General features: G+C 37.0%; 1 protein-coding gene across 3 annotated transcripts in view; it reads left to right on the top strand.

Annotated features, from left to right (window-relative positions):
* BRMS1L (BRMS1 like transcriptional repressor) overlaps window positions 1-17,100 on the top strand; it is a 43,263-nt gene that overhangs the window by 10,261 nt on the left and 15,902 nt on the right. For all 3 annotated transcript variants that reach the window (XM_036353097.1, XM_036353077.1, XM_036353088.1), the window contains exons 3-4: window positions 963-1,090; window positions 3,102-3,181. In XM_036353097.1, the coding sequence (XP_036208990.1) occupies window positions 963-1,090; window positions 3,102-3,181 (208 nt within the window). The remainder of the gene's footprint in view (window positions 1-962; window positions 1,091-3,101; window positions 3,182-17,100) is intronic.

Here is a 17,100-nt window from a genome sequence, read left to right as displayed (position 1 = left end):
ATGGCATATTCTTCACCTATGATAAAAGTAATAACTGGCAAAAAAGATAATTCACAAAATGATTTAAAATTTTTAGTCTGCTTTGGAATTTTTAGGGTATCTTGAAAGTGCCGCAAAATTAGTATTACAAGTGCCTTTCATAGAGAATGACAATGTACACATTTTCCTGTTAAAAGAGTTCTATCATGCAGAATTTATTTCCAAAAATAAACATTGAGTTATCTCACATACTCATCGTTGATAAGCTAAAGGTATTGGTATGATAGCTGGCAAATTAGAATATTTGTATGTGGACTCGAATTCGACAATAGGAATCCCCTGTCCCCTTTTCATTCCCTATCCATGGGACAACTCACTTTATTAAGCATCTTGAGTTGCAGTCCGGATGAACTTGGTGTGCCTGATCACAAGTTCTATAGTTTTTCTATTTCCTATAGTACTATTGACTTTACCTTCATCACTCTCCTTCCTCTTTGTTCTTTTTTAAAATCAAGCAGGCTAAATATTTTACTCCTGACTCTTTTTCAGGAAAGGTGGAGAGAAGCCAGGGAACTATTTCTTTTGACAACTAGTAAGGTCTCAAGTTGTTAGAATGATTTCTTTGTTTCTTTTAAACTGAGTGCTTAAATGACCTTTCTGTTAGACTCAACTTATTGTTATGCAATTAAATAAATCCAAAAATCTAGAGTGCCAAAAAGTAGTTATTTCAGTTATGTTTTTTTGTATTGTGAATTAACCATTAAAGAGTAATATATCTATAAAAAGATAGAAAAAAAATTATTTTATGACTAAGTACATAAAGTCAAATAGTGTAATTGAGTTTTTAACTTGAGATCAAGGCAAAAATACAGTTGGTAGGTTATTAGAATATGAATATTAGGAAGAGGTAATATATAGAAATGGTAAATTGTTAGCCTTTGTTGGGCTCTTTAAATTAATATCTTAATTTTTGCTTTGTTAAGACTTTATAAAGAACGATTAAGTCAGGTGGATGCAAAACTACAAGAAGTCATAGCTGGAAAAGCACCAGAATATTTGGAACCACTGGCAACTTTACAAGAAAATATGCAAATTCGTACAAAGGTAGCAGGTAGGAAAGTGAAACATCTTTTTCATATAGTAGAATACGAACTCTTCAGATTTAAAAGGTGTTTGTCAAGTGAGCATTTGTTGTTAATGGAATCACAAATATATTTACACTGTGGACCACAGTGTTTCACTGTCAGTCACTGTCAATCAGCCCACAGTTATTTATTAAATGCCTCTTGCTTTTCTCTGTTGCTGTGGGATATCAAAAAAACAAACAAAAAGAAGGCCCTCAGGTTGCTTACAATGTTACAGTGTTGTTAAGATATTTCCGCAAGTGAAACAATTAGTAGTTTCATTAAGAGATACTGTTACTATCACAGTTTCATTTTCAATTAAAGTCCAATTTTAATACTCCTAGTAGTTTTCATCGTAAGAGTGACAAGGTGTTTTTTTCATTTATAAAAACATTAAAAAGTGTTTGATCAAGATATAGAGAACAGGGAATCAGCCATCAACCAGATAATTTAATGGTAATTTTGATTGTTAACTCTTTTGTGGCTATGAATAAATGAAAATGTACTATAGTATTTGTATGATTAAAATTTCACTCTTCTGTTTGTAAGTGGGATCCTACCTCAGAATTGTGTCCTAGCACTCATCACAAAGATGTATCCATTTAAAGGTCACTTGGTTTGTCATAGTCAAACTAAAAACTGAATTTTAATGAATGAAGATGCTGATTGTTTTCTTTTTTCAGACACTAATTGATCCTCATGTACTTGTGATACCAAATGCATTATTGATAATAGTTTCTTTTTGTTATTTACTAAACCTATCTTAATCCAAATTTTATTCTTGAGTGCTTAATATTAAATATGTAAATATGTAGATGATACTCAACTTGCTTGCTGTCTGCATAATGGTTTAGCACACCCTTAAAAATAAGCATGTCTGTAATTTTCTTTGACATTCTAAAAGAACTGAGATTTACTGGATATTTAGGAAATATTTCTTGAGTCAGTTACTCAATTTTCTAGTCTGTGGCCTTTCTTTAGTTTTTTATTGTATGGAGAGTAGTGTGTATGAATGTGTTGCTAATGGCATAGTTCTGAATATCTGTCCCTTGCTTTTACTATACAAGAAAGACATTTCTAGGGCCAACTATGGCATGGAGTTTAGTATGTACATCTAGAGCTCTTTGCCATTTTTGCGATGGCATATTTGCGTGGCCATGTTGCCTTGGTACCTCTAAGTTAAACTCTCTTGAGCATCATCCTGTAGGTAAAGCCTGGTCAGAGCATTCAAACATCACAAATTTTGTTATATCAGTTTATACATTTAATCCTCTTGGAAGCTTTGGACTCTAAAAATACATAGTACTTAAGGTTACGGTTTTGATGGCTAGAGTATCCAGTTGTTTGAGCATATATGATTAATGAAACCAGAGCTTATTTACTCTGTTTCCATTATGAGTCCTCAGAGATTGTTTTTCATAGGAGAAGAGTTTTATTTTCATTTTGATCATTCTCTATAAAACCTTTAGGAGTATTCTCTAGATTCTAAGAATGAGGTAAGAACTAAAATTTGCAGTATAGTTTTTTTCTAGCTCTTCTTAAATTATATATATATATATATATATATATATATATATATATATATATATATATAAATTGATTCAGAGAGGAAAGGAGAGGAGAGTCAGATAGAAACATCACTGATGAGAATCATTGATCGGCTGCCTCCTGTGCGCCCCCTATTGGGGATCGGGCTCGCAACCCAGGCATGAGCTCTGACCGGGAATGGAACCATGACTTCCTGGTTCATAAGTCGACGCTCATCACTGAGCCACACTGGCTCTGTTCTTCCTAGTTCTTAAACTCTTAGTTTTCTACTCTTCTTTAATATATACCTTAGCTGAGCCTTTTAGTTTTAGATTTTAAAAGAATAAGTTAGAATCACTGGTCAATTTCTTCTTAATTCATCTTGGAAAATTCAGTTAGGACTATTTCTGTAGGAAAGTGATATTGAAACTTTGTTGTGAACATAATCAGAATAATTGTGTTTGGTTGCAGGAATCTATAGAGAGCTCTGCTTAGAATCTGTAAAGAACAAATATGAATGTGAAATTCAAGCTTCTCGCCAGCATTGTGAGGTACTGTTATTTTGCTTAATCTTTAAGCTAATTTCATTTTTTAAAGCCTTTTCTGAGTGTAGAAGTCTAAAAAGTAAATAAAATAAGTTAAAAAATTTAAATAGTACTTTAGTTCATCACTTGTGTGAATTAAAAAAAAATACAGTTGTACTGGAAGCTGTATTGGAAATAGGACACAAAGGAAGGACCAGAGAAAAGAACTACTAGTAAGTGAGATAATTTTAGAAGTTTTATAGCTGTTACCTTAAAAAGACTTGGTAATGATTATGTCATCTAGCATCACTGAAAATACTATAGTGTGATTTACAATAGCCAAGATCTGGAAATAGCTCAAGTCCCCATCAGTAGGTGAGTGGATGAAAAAGCTGTAGTACATTTACACAATGGAATAGAATGCAGCTGTGAAAAAAGGAAAGAACTTTTACCTTTTGCAACAATATGGATGGACCTGGAGAATATTATACTAAGCCACTTAGAGAAAGACAAATACCATATGATCTCACTTATATGTGGAATCTAATGAATGAAATAAACTGACGAACCAGAGGCATACATACGTGGCACAGATAGACAGCTGTCAGAAGCGAGAGAGGTAGGGGGACTGGATGAAAGAAGGTGAAGGGATTAGCCAAAGAACATATATACATAGCCCAGAGACACAATAGTGAGGTGATGGCCAGAGGGAAGTGGGGGTGGGGACTGGGTGGAGGTGGGCAAAGTGGGGTGGGGGGATGGATGGGGACATCTGTAATAGTGTCAACAATAACAGTAAAGTTAAAAAAAATTAGTGTAATGTTCAAGTTAAGACTCAAATATGCATATTCAGTAGTACAGTTAGAATGTTGGGCTGTGTTATCAATTTCTGACTCTAAATCTGTTTTCACATCTTTGGGCATAAATCTCTATTTATGGCAAAAAAATAGACGTACTTTTCTAGAGGTTCTGATTATTTTGAATTGCACTTTAAAAAGAGTGCTAATTTTACAGATAACTTTTAATAAAACTTAGGTAAGATTTCAAGTGTACTATTGGACATAAGACAAGTTCTATAATGATTCTTATCTTACTTTAAACATACCAAATCTTTATAAATCATTAAAATACTAAAAGTAGGTAAGTATGAAAATGGTGGATCTTCTTGTTTCATTTTTCTAATTACAACTGAAATGAAGCATCTTTTTTTTTTTTAAATATATTTTTATTGATTTCAGAGAGGAAGGGAGAGGGAGAGAGAGATAGAAACCTTAAAGATTCTCTCTCATCAATTGGCTGCCTCCTACACACCCCACACTGGGGATCGATCCCACAACCCCGGCATGTGCCCTGACCGGAAATTGAACAGTGGCCTCCTGGTTCATAGGTCGATGCTCAACCACTGAGCCACGCTGGCCAGGCCTGAAACATCTTTTTGATGTTTGCTGACTGTTTGGATTTTTTTTCCCTAAGAAGCGCCTGTTTATGTCTTTTAACTTAATGTTGGGCTGTTAGTCTTTCCCTCATTGATTTTAGAGGTTCTTCATATATTCTGGATACAAATGCCTTGCTGGTTAAATGTTTTGCAAATATTTTTATCCAGGCAGTGAGATTTCTTTGAACTCTCTTTGATGACTTGATGAACAAAAGTTTTACATTTTAATGTAGCCAAAGTTATCATCTTTCCTTTATGATATGTGCTTTTTGTGTCTTCCCTACTTTGAGCTGAAAAGACGTATCTTCCTTTAAAATTTGAAAATTTGCTTTTTTAAAAAAATATATTTTATTGATTTTTTACAGAGAGGAAGGGAGAGGAATAGAAAGTCAGAAACATCCATGAGAGAGAAACATGGATCAGCCGCCTCCTGCACACTCCCTACTGGGGATGTGCCCGCAATCAAGGTACATGCCCTTGGCCAGAATCGAACCTGGGACCCTTCAGTCTGCAGGCTGACGCTCTATCCACTGAGCCAAACCAGTTAGGGCGAAAATTTGCTTTTTAACATTTAAATCGATAAACTACCTTTAATTACTTTTGTGTATGGTATAATGTATGGATCTAATGCATGGCTTGGTAATTTCAACACTCCTCCATACTCCATTGTTTACCCACCAATGTAATTATAACTCTTTTATTTCAAATGTCCATGTATGTGATGGCTGGTTTCTAGCTTTTTTCATTTGTTCTGTTGGTCTCTTTGGCTGTTTCTGCACCAGTATGACAATTCTGTTTTTACGGCTTTCAATCTAGTAAGCCTTGAAAACTCAATAATTTTTTTTTTTTGAAAACTCAATAATTTTACCTTGTTCTTTTTGTTCTCACAATTGTTATTGTTAAAACATTTTTTAAATTGAATTTATTGGGGTGACACTGGTTAATAAGATTATACAGGTTTCAGGTGCACAATTTTACAACACATCATCTATACATTGTATTGTGTGTTCACCACCCCAAGCCAAGTCCCCATCCATCACCATTTATACCCGCTATACTCTCCTCCACCTCTTCCCACCCCACACCCACAATCAACACACTGTTGTCTGTGCCCATGAGTTTTTTCTCTTTCTTTTTTCCCCCCCAATCTATCAACTCCCTCACGCAGCCACCCAGCCCACACTGACAGCTGTCAGCCTGCTCTCTATGAATTGGTCTTTATTTTGCTTGTTAGTTCATTTTGTTCATTAGATTCCACATATGAGTGAAATCACATGGTACTTGTCTTCCTCTGTCTGGCTTATTTCTTTTATTTATTTATTTATTTATTTATTTATTTATTTATTTTTATTATTAGTTAAGGTATTACAAATGTGTCCTCATCCCCCCCATTAACCCCCAACCTCCCCCCCCACACACACTCATGCTCCCATCCCCCTGTTGTCCATGTCCATTGGTATGGCTTATATACATGTATACAAGTCCTTTGGTTGATCTCTTCCCCTTACCCCCGCCCTCCCCTACTTTCCTTCTGGGGATTGATAGCCTGATTGCTGTTTCTCAGTCTTTGAGACTGTCCCTTTTCATCAGTCTATGTTGTTCTCTATAATCCACAAATGAGTGAGATCATGTGGTATTTATCTTTCTCTGACTGGCTTATTTCACTTAGCCTAATGCTCTCTATGTCCATCCATGCTGTTGAAAAAGGTAAGATTTCTGTCTTTTTTTTTTATGGGAAAAGTATCCATTATACTAATGTACCACAGCTTTTTTATTTACTCACCTACTGATGGACACTTGGGCTGCTTCCATATCTTGGCTATTGTAAATGTCACTGCAGTGAACATAGGAGTGCATATATTATTTCAAAATTAGGGTTTCGGTTTTCTTCAGGTAAATTCCTAGAAGTGGAATCACTGGATCATAAGGCAGTTTCATTTTTAATTTTTTGAGGTAACTCCATACTGCTTTTCACAGTAGCTGCACCAGTATGCATTCCCATCAATAGTGCATGAGGGTTCCCTTTTCTCCACATCCTCGCCAGCACTTGTTTGTTGATTTATTGATGATAGTCATTCTGGCAGGTGTAAGATGATATCTCATTGTGGTTTTAGATTTAAAAAAAAATTTTTTTATTGATTTTAGAGAAAGAGGAAGGGAGAGGGAGAGAGAGAGAGAGAAATACCAATGAGAGAGAAACATCAATCGGCTGCCTCCGGCACGCTCCTCCACTGAGGACTGAGCCTGGAATTTGGGCATGTGCCCTGACCTGGAATCGAACCTGTGACCTCTTGGTGTGTGGGTGGATGCTCAACCACTGACCCACACCAGCTGGGCTCATTGTGGTTTTAATTTGCATCTTTCTGATGATTAGTGACATTAAGCATCTTTTCGTATGTCTATTGGCCATCTGTATGTCCACTTTGGAGAAGTGTCTATTCAGGTCCTTTGCCCATATTTCATTTGGATTGTGTGGTGTGTGTTTTTTGGTGTTGAGCTGTAAAAATTTTTTGTTGTTTAGTAACATCTTTTTAAAAGTTACTTTTTATTTTCTGCTGCTGTATAGAAAAGTAATTTTGTATATTGATATTATATCCAACCTTATTTATTTCTCATTTTAATTCTAATAATTTTATTACAGATTTTTAGGTTTTCCATGTAGATTATGTCATTTGTGAATAATGCCAGTTTGTTTCTTTCACTCTGATCTTCCTCTTAACTTATTTTACTTGTCTTATTGGCAGTGATAGGCCCTCCAGTACAGCATGGAGTAGAAGTGGTAAAAGCCGATCCTTGTTGTGTTCTTGATTTTAAGGGAATACTTTTAACAGTTTTATAATAAATATATTTACTATTGGGTTTTGGTTAATACTATTTTTATTAAGTTAAGGAAATTTACTTTTATTTCTTGTTTTCTACGAATTTTTACCATGAATAATTGTTAATTTTTATTAAATGCTTTGTCTGCATCTATTGAATTAGTCATGTTTTTTTGCTCTTAATATATTAATGTGGTGGCTTACATTATTAATGGATTTTCTAATGTAAAACTATACTTGGATTCCTGGAATTACTATTTTTCTTGTGTATGGCCAGATTCATTTGCTAATGTTTTGTTTTAGAAGCTTTATTTCTGTGTTTATAAGTTAGATTTAATTTTTAATTCTCATACTGTCTTTAATTTGATTTTAAGATTTATAAAATGAGTTAAGAATATTCTATATTTTTCTCTTCTATATTTAAGATTGCAGTCATTAGTTTCATGAGTGCTTAGTACACCTTGCCTTTATGATATATTTTTTAACAGTCTCATAAAAAATGATGCAAGAAACTACAAAAGAATGAGTTTACAACATGATGCCCATCACCCCTGAATATGTAACATATACTTCAGACAAATGAGGGACATTTTCTTATACAACCACACTACAATCATTAAAATCAGAAAATGTACATTAATATGTTACTATCATCTAATCTTCAGCCTCCATTTAAGTATTAGTAGTTGTCCCAGTAGCACCTTCAGAGCAAAGAGATTCAGTTCAGAATCACATGTCTTTGTCATTGCATTTAGTTGTTACGTCTTTTTAGTTTCCTTCAATGTGGAATACCTCAGTCTGTCTTTGACTTTTGTAAATTTTCCATTTTTGAAATTTTTAGGCTAGTTATTTGCAGAATGTTAATTTTGAATTGTCCTATTTCTTCATGATTAGAATCAAGTTTTGCATCTTTGGTAGGAATATCACAGCAGTGATACTGTGTTTTTCTTATTGAATTCTATTAAGCAGTGCACAGTTTTGATATATTCCATTATTGGTGATGTACACTTTGATCACTTGATTTATTTGGTGCTTCTAGGTTTCTCTAAACTTACTTTTTTTCTCATTGTGATTAATAAGTATACAGGGGAGAAGTTCTTTGAAGCTATACAAATATCTCATTCCTCATAATGCTTTCAATTTATTTACTTATGTAAGTCTGGATTCATTGTTCCTTTCTCATTCTTTTTAGTCTGCTTCATCTTTCAATTACGGAGGAAAGTATACCAGAATTTCTCTCTGTGGTGGTAGATTTGTTAATACCTCTTTGTATTTCCTTTCTTTTTGTTCCAATTGTTTTCTGAATTTCCTAAGAAAACACAAATGCATACTATAAATTTCAAAAAGTAAAGTCATTCACCATGTGAAATTTGGAGGCCCAAAATACTAATGATGAGATGTTCCACAGTGCACATCCACTATCTCAGCTTCCTTAGATCAAAACAATTTGAAACTGAATGCTCAAGATTCCAGCTGAAACTTACCTCCCATGGAAATTTTTTCTTTTTTTTAATTGTTATAAGAACACTTAACATGAGATCTGCCCTCTTAACACATTTTAAGTGTGCAATACAGTGTTGTTAACTATAGGCATACTTTATCATTATGTATACCTGAAATTTTATACCCGTTGAATAGCAATTTCCTATTTCCTCTTCCCCGTAACCCCTGGCAACCACCATTCTACTCTCTGCTTCTGTGTGTTTGACTTGTTTATATACCTCATGTATGTATCATGCAATATTTGTCCCTATGTAACTGGCTTATTTCACTTAGCATAGTACTCTAAAGTTTCATTCATGTTATAGCATATGACAGGATTTACTTAATTTTTTAGACTGAATAATGTTTCACTGTATGTATATATCACATTTTCTTTATCCATTCATCCTTCAATATACATTTAGGTTGTTTATCACATATTGGCTATTATGAATGGTGCTGTAATGAACACGGGAGTGCAATTATCTCTTTGAGACCCTGATATAAATTCTTTTGGGCATATACTCAGAAGGGATTGCTAGATCATGTGCTAGTTCTCTTTTAAAAATTTTTTAAATTGATTGATTGCAGAGAAAGAGAGAGAGAGAGAAACTCAATTTGTTGTTCCACTCATGTATGCATTCATTGGTTGATTCTTGTATGTGCCCTGACCAGGGATCAAACCTGCAACCTTTGCATATAAGGATGACACTCTAACCAACTGACTTACCCAGCCAGGGCAGTAGTTCTATTTTTAATTTTTTGAGAAACCTCCATACCGTTTTTCATAGTGACCACATCATTTTATATTGCCACAAACTGTGCACACGGTTCCAATTTCTCTATATCTTCACCAATACTTATCTGTTTTTTGATAATAGCCATCATAATAGGTAAGAACTGCTATCTCATTGTGAATTGCATTTTTTTAATGATTAGTGACATTGAGTACTTCTTCACATACCTATTGGCCATTATATATCTTTGGAGAAATGTCTACTCCAGTTCTTTGCCCATTTTTTAATTGAGTTCCTTAAAGTTTGGGCATTAGCCCCTTATCAGATATGTTATTTGCAAATATTTTCTCCTATTCTGTAGGTTGCCTTTTCACTTTAATTGTTCCTTTGCTGTGCAGAAGCTTTTTAGTTTGACATACCCACACTTATCTATTTCTGCTTTTGTTGCCTGTGCTTTTGGTGTCATATCCAAAAAAATCATTACCAAGGCCAATGTCATAAGCTTATTCCCTATAAGCTTTTTCGTCTGGTTTTACAGTTTCAGGTCTTACATTTAAACCTTTAATCCATTTGGAGTTGATTCTTGTGTATGGTATAAGATAAGAGTCAAATTTTACTCTTTTGCATATTTCTGCCAAGTTTTCCCAACACTGTTGAAGAGACTATCCCAGCGGTTCTCAACCTGTGGGTCGCAACCCCTTTAGGGGTCGAATGACCCTTTCACAGGTGTCACCTAAATACATCCTGCATATCAGATATTTACATTACGATTCATAACAGTAGCAAAATTACAGTTATGAAGTAGCAACGAAAATAATTTTATGGTTGGGGGTCACCACAGCATGAGGAACTGTATTAAAGGGTTGCAGCATTAGGAAGGTTGAGAACCACTGGACTATCCTTTTCCTATTATGTATTTTTGGCACCCTTGTTGAAGATCAGTTGACCATATATACATACTAGAGTCCCAGTGCACAAAATTTGTGCATGGGGGTGAGGGTGGGTTCCGCAGCCTGGCCTGTGCCCTCTCCAGTCTGGGACCAATGGCTCCTAACCGCTCACCTGCCTGCCTGCCTGATCACCCCTAACCGCCTCTGCCTGCCTGCCTGATCGCCCCTAACCCCTCTGCCTGCTGGTCTGATCACCCCTAACTGCCTCTGCCTTGGCCCCCGCCACTGTGGCTTTGTCCGGAAGGAGGACCGGATGACCGGAAAATGTCCGGTCTATCTGGTCTAATTAGCATATTACCCTTTTATTAGTATAGATATACATGGGTTTATTTCTGGGCTCTCTATTCCACTGGTCTATATGTCTATCTTCATGCCTGTATCATATCTTAATTGTTACAGCTTTGTAATATATTTTGAAGTTAGGAAATGTGAGGCCTTCAGTTTTTTTCCTTTTTCTTTCTTTTTTTTAAATAAATCTTTATTGTTCAGATTATTACAGATGTTCCTCCTTTTCCCCCCCATAGCTCCCCTCCACCTGGTTCCCACCCCACGCCCTTACCGCCCCCCCGTCCTCGTCCATAGGTATAAGATTTTTGTCCAATCTCTTCCTGCCCTCCCCACACCTCATTCCCCTGAGAATTGTCAGGCCACTCCCTTTCTATGCCCCTGATTCTATTCTACTCACCAGTTTATTCTGTTCATCAGATTTTTTGTTCACTTGATTTTTTAAAATATATTTTCTTGATTTTTTTACAGAGAGGAAGGGAGAAGGATAGAGAGTTAGAAACATCGATGAGAGAGAAACATCGATCAGCTGCCTCCTGCACACTCCCTACTGGGGATGTGCCTGCAACCAAGGTACATGCCCTTGACCAGAATCGAATCTGGGACCCTTGAGTCCGCAGGCTGACACTCTATCCACTGAGGCAAACGGGTTAGGGCTCACTTGATTTTTAATTTCACTTGTTGATAGATATGTATTTGTTGTCACTTTGTTGTTCATAATTTTTATCTTTACCTTTTTCTTCTTCCTCCTCTTCTTAAAGGATACCCTTCAGCATTTCATATAATACTGGTTTGGCGGTGATGAACTCCTTTAGCTTTTTCTTATCTGTGAAGCTCTTTATCTGACCTTCAATTCTAAATGATAGCTTTGCTGGGTAGAGGAATCTAGGTTGTAGGTTCTTGCTGTTCATCACTTTGAATATTTCTTGCCACTCCCTTCTGGCCTGCAGAGTTTCTGTTGAGAAATCAGCTGACAATCGTATGGGTACTCCCTTGTAGGTAACTAACTGTTTTTCTCTTGCTGCTTTTAAGATTCTCTTTGTCTTTTGCCCTTGGCATTTTAATTATGATGTGTCTTGGTGTGGTCCTCTTTGGATTCCTTTTTTTGGGGTTCTCTGTGCTTCCTAGAGTTGTAAGTCTATTTCTTTGACCAGGTAGGGGAAGTTTTCTGTCATTATTTCTTCAAATAGGTTTTCAATATCTTGCTCCCTCTCTTCTTCTGGCACCCCCATAATTTGGATGTTGGTGCTCTTGAAGTTGTCCCAGAGGCTCCTTACACTATCTTCATATTTTTGGATTCTTTTTTCTTTTTGCTTTTCTGGGTGGGTGTTTTTTGCTTCTTCATATTTCAAATCTTTGACTTGATTCTTGGGATCCTCTAGTCTGCTGTTGGATCTCTGTATATTATTCTTTATTTCAATCAGTGTATGCTTAATTTCTGATTGGTCCTTTTTCATATCCTTGAGGGTCTCACTAAATTTATCGGCGGTTTCTAGAAAATTCTTGAGTTACCTTATAAGTGTGGTTTTGAACTCTATATCCAGTAGTTTGCTTTCCTCCATTTCTTTCATTTGTGACTTGTTTCTTTGTCTCTGCATTTTGACTGCTTCCCTGTGTTGATAGAGTGGTTTTGTGTGGTAGGTGTCCTGTAGGGCCCAGTGGCTCAGCCTCCCCAATTACCTGAGGTGGACACTCTTGGTGCACCCGTTTGTGGGCTGGGTGCACAGTCCTATTGTAGTTAAGCCTTGATTGGTGTTGGTATCACTGGGAGGAATTGACCTCCAGGCCAATTGGTTGTGAGGACCAGCCGTGCCTACAATGGAAGAACTGCTGTGCAGGCCACACCCTTATGGGGCAGGACTTGCTTCAGTGGGGCTTTGGTGCTCACTGAGTCTGCCCCCTGAGTGTGTCGCTTATGAATGTGTAGAGTTGTAATCTGGTATGGTCTCACACTGACCACTGGGTACACTGGCTCTTGGATCTCCAAGGAGGTGCTAAGTCAACCACTGCCTGAGGCCACCCAGCAGGAGCTACAGAGAGATCTGCAGATTCCTCCTCTTTGTTTGGGGTTTGAAAGTGCCCAGATGAGGAGGCCAGCTGTGAAGCAAGGCCGGCTGCTGCTGCTGAGCCTTGGGCCTTCTTTTGAAAGCTTTGGAGCTCTCTGACCCAGCTGCAGTTTGTTAGTTTCTGTGCTGCGAAAGGACGGGGCATTCATATGCAAAAGCTGCTGTGCACAGCTTGGGTGGGGTTGTAAATTGGGTCTGGTGGGGTCTCTGGGAATCACCAGGGCGGAGCAAACAGCAGTGGCTGCCAGTCAGCCCTGCATTAGAGAGGTCCCCACGTCTCTGTGTTCCGCACCCCCTGCAGGAACAATGATTGCTGTGAGTACCTCTGAGAGAAAGCCACTCTCGTATTCTGGCCCGATGCCAGACAGTCTAGTTTCTCCCTGTATGAGTCTGGTTCCCCAGAGTCTCACTCGGAACTGGAGTTCAGAGCAAGCAGGAGCTTGTATGTCCCTCCTGATTGAAAAAAAACAACAGCACACCCAGTTGCCAGCCCATTTCATGCGCGCCTCCACACCTCCGCACCTCCTACCAGTCTCAATGCACTTTTTTCTTTCCCCCTGGTTGTACAACTTCCACTCAGCCAGTGTAGAACTTCCACTCATCCAGTGGTTTTGGATGATTGATGTTTTGTCTTTTAGTTGTAGTTTTGATGTAGTTGTGAGAGGCAGCAAGTACAGGTGTTTACCTATGCCGCCATCTTGGTTCTTCTCTTTTCCTTTTTCTTAAGATCGTTTTAGTATTCGGGGGTCCTTTGTGGTTCCATATGAATTTTAGGATTTTTTTCTTAAATGCCATTGGGATTTTAAAAAAATGTATATGTTTTTTATTGATTTCAGAGAGGAAGGGAGAGGGAGAGCGAGAGATATAGAAACATCAATGATGAGAGAGAATCATCAATTGGCTGCCTTCTGCACACCTCACACTAGGGATCGAGTCTACAACCCACGTTTGTGCCCTGACCTGGAATTGAACCATGACCTTCTGGTTCATAGGTCAACACTCAACCATTGAACCACACTGGCTGAGTGGGATTTTGATAGAGATTGCACTGAATTTATAAATCACTTTAGGTAATATGAACATTGTAACAATATTAAGTCTTCCAGTCTGTGTACAAGGGATATCTTTTCATTTATATGTTTTCTTTAATTTCTTTCATTATTGTTTTATAGTTTACAGTGTACAGTTCTTTCTTTAGTTAATTAAGTATTTTGTTCTTTTTGATGCTATTGTAATTTCTTTTATTTTTATCAGTTTTTTATATATGTTATATATGTATATATACTAGTACATGTTATATTATCAGAATCATACATTTTTAGAATTTTATATCTGTTAGTAAATGTTACACTTTATTTTTCTGCTTTCTCTGTAACAATTATTTTTCTTTAAAGACTATTTTGTCTGATAATTAAAACAGCTACCCTATTTGTATTTGGCCTGGCATTTGCCTGAGGGAAGGTTTGTCTATCCTTTTTTCACAACAACATTTCTCTGGCCTTCTATTTTAGGTCTATTACTTATAAATAGCATATAATTTGATTTATAATAAATCTATTTTAATCTGTCTTTATAAAAATAAATTTTTATTGATTTCAGAGAGGAAGGGAGAGGGAGAGAGAGAGAGAGAAACATCAATGATGACAGAGAATCATTGATCAGCTGCCTCCTGTACATCCCCCACTAGGGATTGATCCCTCAACCAGGCACATGCCCTGACCTGGAATTGAACCGTGACCTCCTGGTTCATAGGTTGATGCTCAACCACTGAGCCACATCAGCTGGGCATGTACAACTATTTTTTTAAACCTTGGAATTAATAATTGTTTAATTTATTGTTTGTTAGTTTTCTCTGTATTTATCAATTCTTCCCAGAGACTCCAGTAGATCTGTGAAGGTTTTCTAATGCCATTTTCCATGTGATTGAATGCATTAGATAATCCATGAGTGCCGTTTTCTTCTGGTGTCCTCTCTCCAGGGAGCAGTCCTTCCAGCCTTCAGTCCCCTATGCTCCCACTCCATCCTGCTCCATCCTTCAGAGTTTACCAGCTGCTAGAAGTATTTGCTCCTTTTAAGAATGTTATTCAACTTTCAGTTATGAGCATAATGTGATAAGGAGGGCCTTCTGCTTTCCAGGCTTGAATGTATTTTCACCTGGACTACCTATCCAGATTCTACTTCATTTCTTTTAAGATTTGAAGTAGAAAGTACTCAGACCTTTCCAAATATTGCTCCTTACTCACATTGTTTTCTTTACAAAGAGCACACTTGCGTATAGTGTATGTAGTACATATCTGGGGTTCTATCTTTGTTTAGTTACCATATTCAGAGATCATGGCATGCGATTGTGCCCATCCCTTTGTTTGATAACTGCAGGTGTTGGTAGATTTATTTTGTACATTTCATTAGGTCTTGGGGAAGAGACAGTTTGTAATATGTGTTCATTTGTAATGTTACCCTAGAAGTCTCTCCCTGCTTTTTGAATTCTGAATTTTTAGTGTCTGCAGAGCAATAATATGGATATCAATAATTCCTGTAGCCAATACTCTCTTATTGAATTTTTTTTTTCCTAATTTGCCATCATTAGCATCCTTTTCCAAGTATGCCATCATTAGCATCCTTTTACATACAACTTTGAGATTGTTATTTCCTTAGGATGGAATCTCAAAGTGTAATTATTAGATCAAAGGATACAATCATTAAAGCCCCTTAATACTTGTTTTTAAATTGCTATCCCAAGTAATTGGATGAGTTTGTATACTAGTATCAGTCAACATTGTGGGTTATAATTGAAAATAAAACTTTGCTAAGAGAAAAATAATATCACATAGTGTACATTTTAATTTCCATTTGTGTTTTTTCTCTCTCATTTTGGCCTCTTTTGGCAGTGGGGATGGGCAGTATTTATGTTGTCTTGCTGAGTTATCCATGCTTGTTTAATGCCATCTTATGGTTATTGAGCCTTAAACATGTTAGGTTTTTTTTGCCTTTTTATTTTCATTTGCTTTTAAATTTGATTTTTATGTGATTAAATGTATTAGTCTTTTCCTTTATGGTTTCTCCTAAGTTTTCTGTTTTGAAAAGCTTCCTTTATCCCAACATCAAATAAAGAGTCACTATCTTTCATTTAGTTCTTTTAGATTTCATTTTGTAAATTTAACTCTGTAGTCCATTTATTTTCATGTATAATGTGAGACATAGAATCCTGAGCTTTTTCTGTATATAGTTAAACTCATTTCTGTTACATATTGTCAGGTTTCCAGATGATTTGAAAAGTCACCTTAATCATATACTAAAATTTCCCTGAATTAGGGTCTGTTCTGAGCTTCTGTTTTTGTTTTTTTGTTAATCCTCACTGGAGGATGTTTTCCCATTGATTTTTAGAGAGAGTGGAAGGGAGAGGGGGATAGAGAGAGAGAGAAACATGGATGTTAGAGAGATATGTCAATTGTTTGCCTCCCATATGAGCTCCCAGTTGGGGCCTTGATCAAACCTGCAACCCAGGTAGAAGCCCTTGACCGGCGATCAAGCCCGAGACCCTTCGGTGCATGGGCCGACAGTCTGTCCACTGAGCCACCTGGCTAGGGCTGTTCTCTGAGCTTTTTATATATATATTTTATTGATTTTTGACAGAGAGGAAGGGAGAGGGATAGAGAGTTAGAAACATCAATGAGAGAGAAACATCTACCAGCTTCATCCTGCACACTCCCTATTGGGGATATGCCTGCAACCAAGGTACCTGCTCTTGACCGGAATCGAACCTGGGACCTTTCAGTCCGCAGGCTGACACTCTATCCACTGAGCCAAACCGGTTAGGGCTAAGTAGTGCCTTTATTTATTTTTTTTAAAATTGCATCTTTATTGTTCAGATTATTACAGTTGTTCTTCTTTTTTCCTCCCATAGCTCCCCTCCAACCGGTTCCCACCCCACCCTCTGCCCTTACCTCCCTGCCCTCACCACCACAACCCCCCCCCCCCCCGTCCTCATCCATAGGTGCACGATTTTTGTCCAGTCTCTTCCCACACCCTGGCACCCCTTTCCCCCACGAGAATAGTCAGTCCACTCCCTTTCTATGCCCCTGATTCTATTATATTCACCAGTTTATTCTGTTCATCAGATTATTTATTCACTTGATTTTTAGATTCACTTGTTGATAGATGTGTATTTGTTG

This window comes from Myotis myotis, unplaced genomic scaffold (assembly GCF_014108235.1).
Source record: "Myotis myotis isolate mMyoMyo1 unplaced genomic scaffold, mMyoMyo1.p scaffold_m19_p_1, whole genome shotgun sequence".
NCBI lineage: Eukaryota > Metazoa > Chordata > Mammalia > Chiroptera > Vespertilionidae > Myotis > Myotis myotis.
Note: the sequence above shows the minus strand (reverse complement) of the source record. Positions and strands in the feature narration are given on the sequence as shown.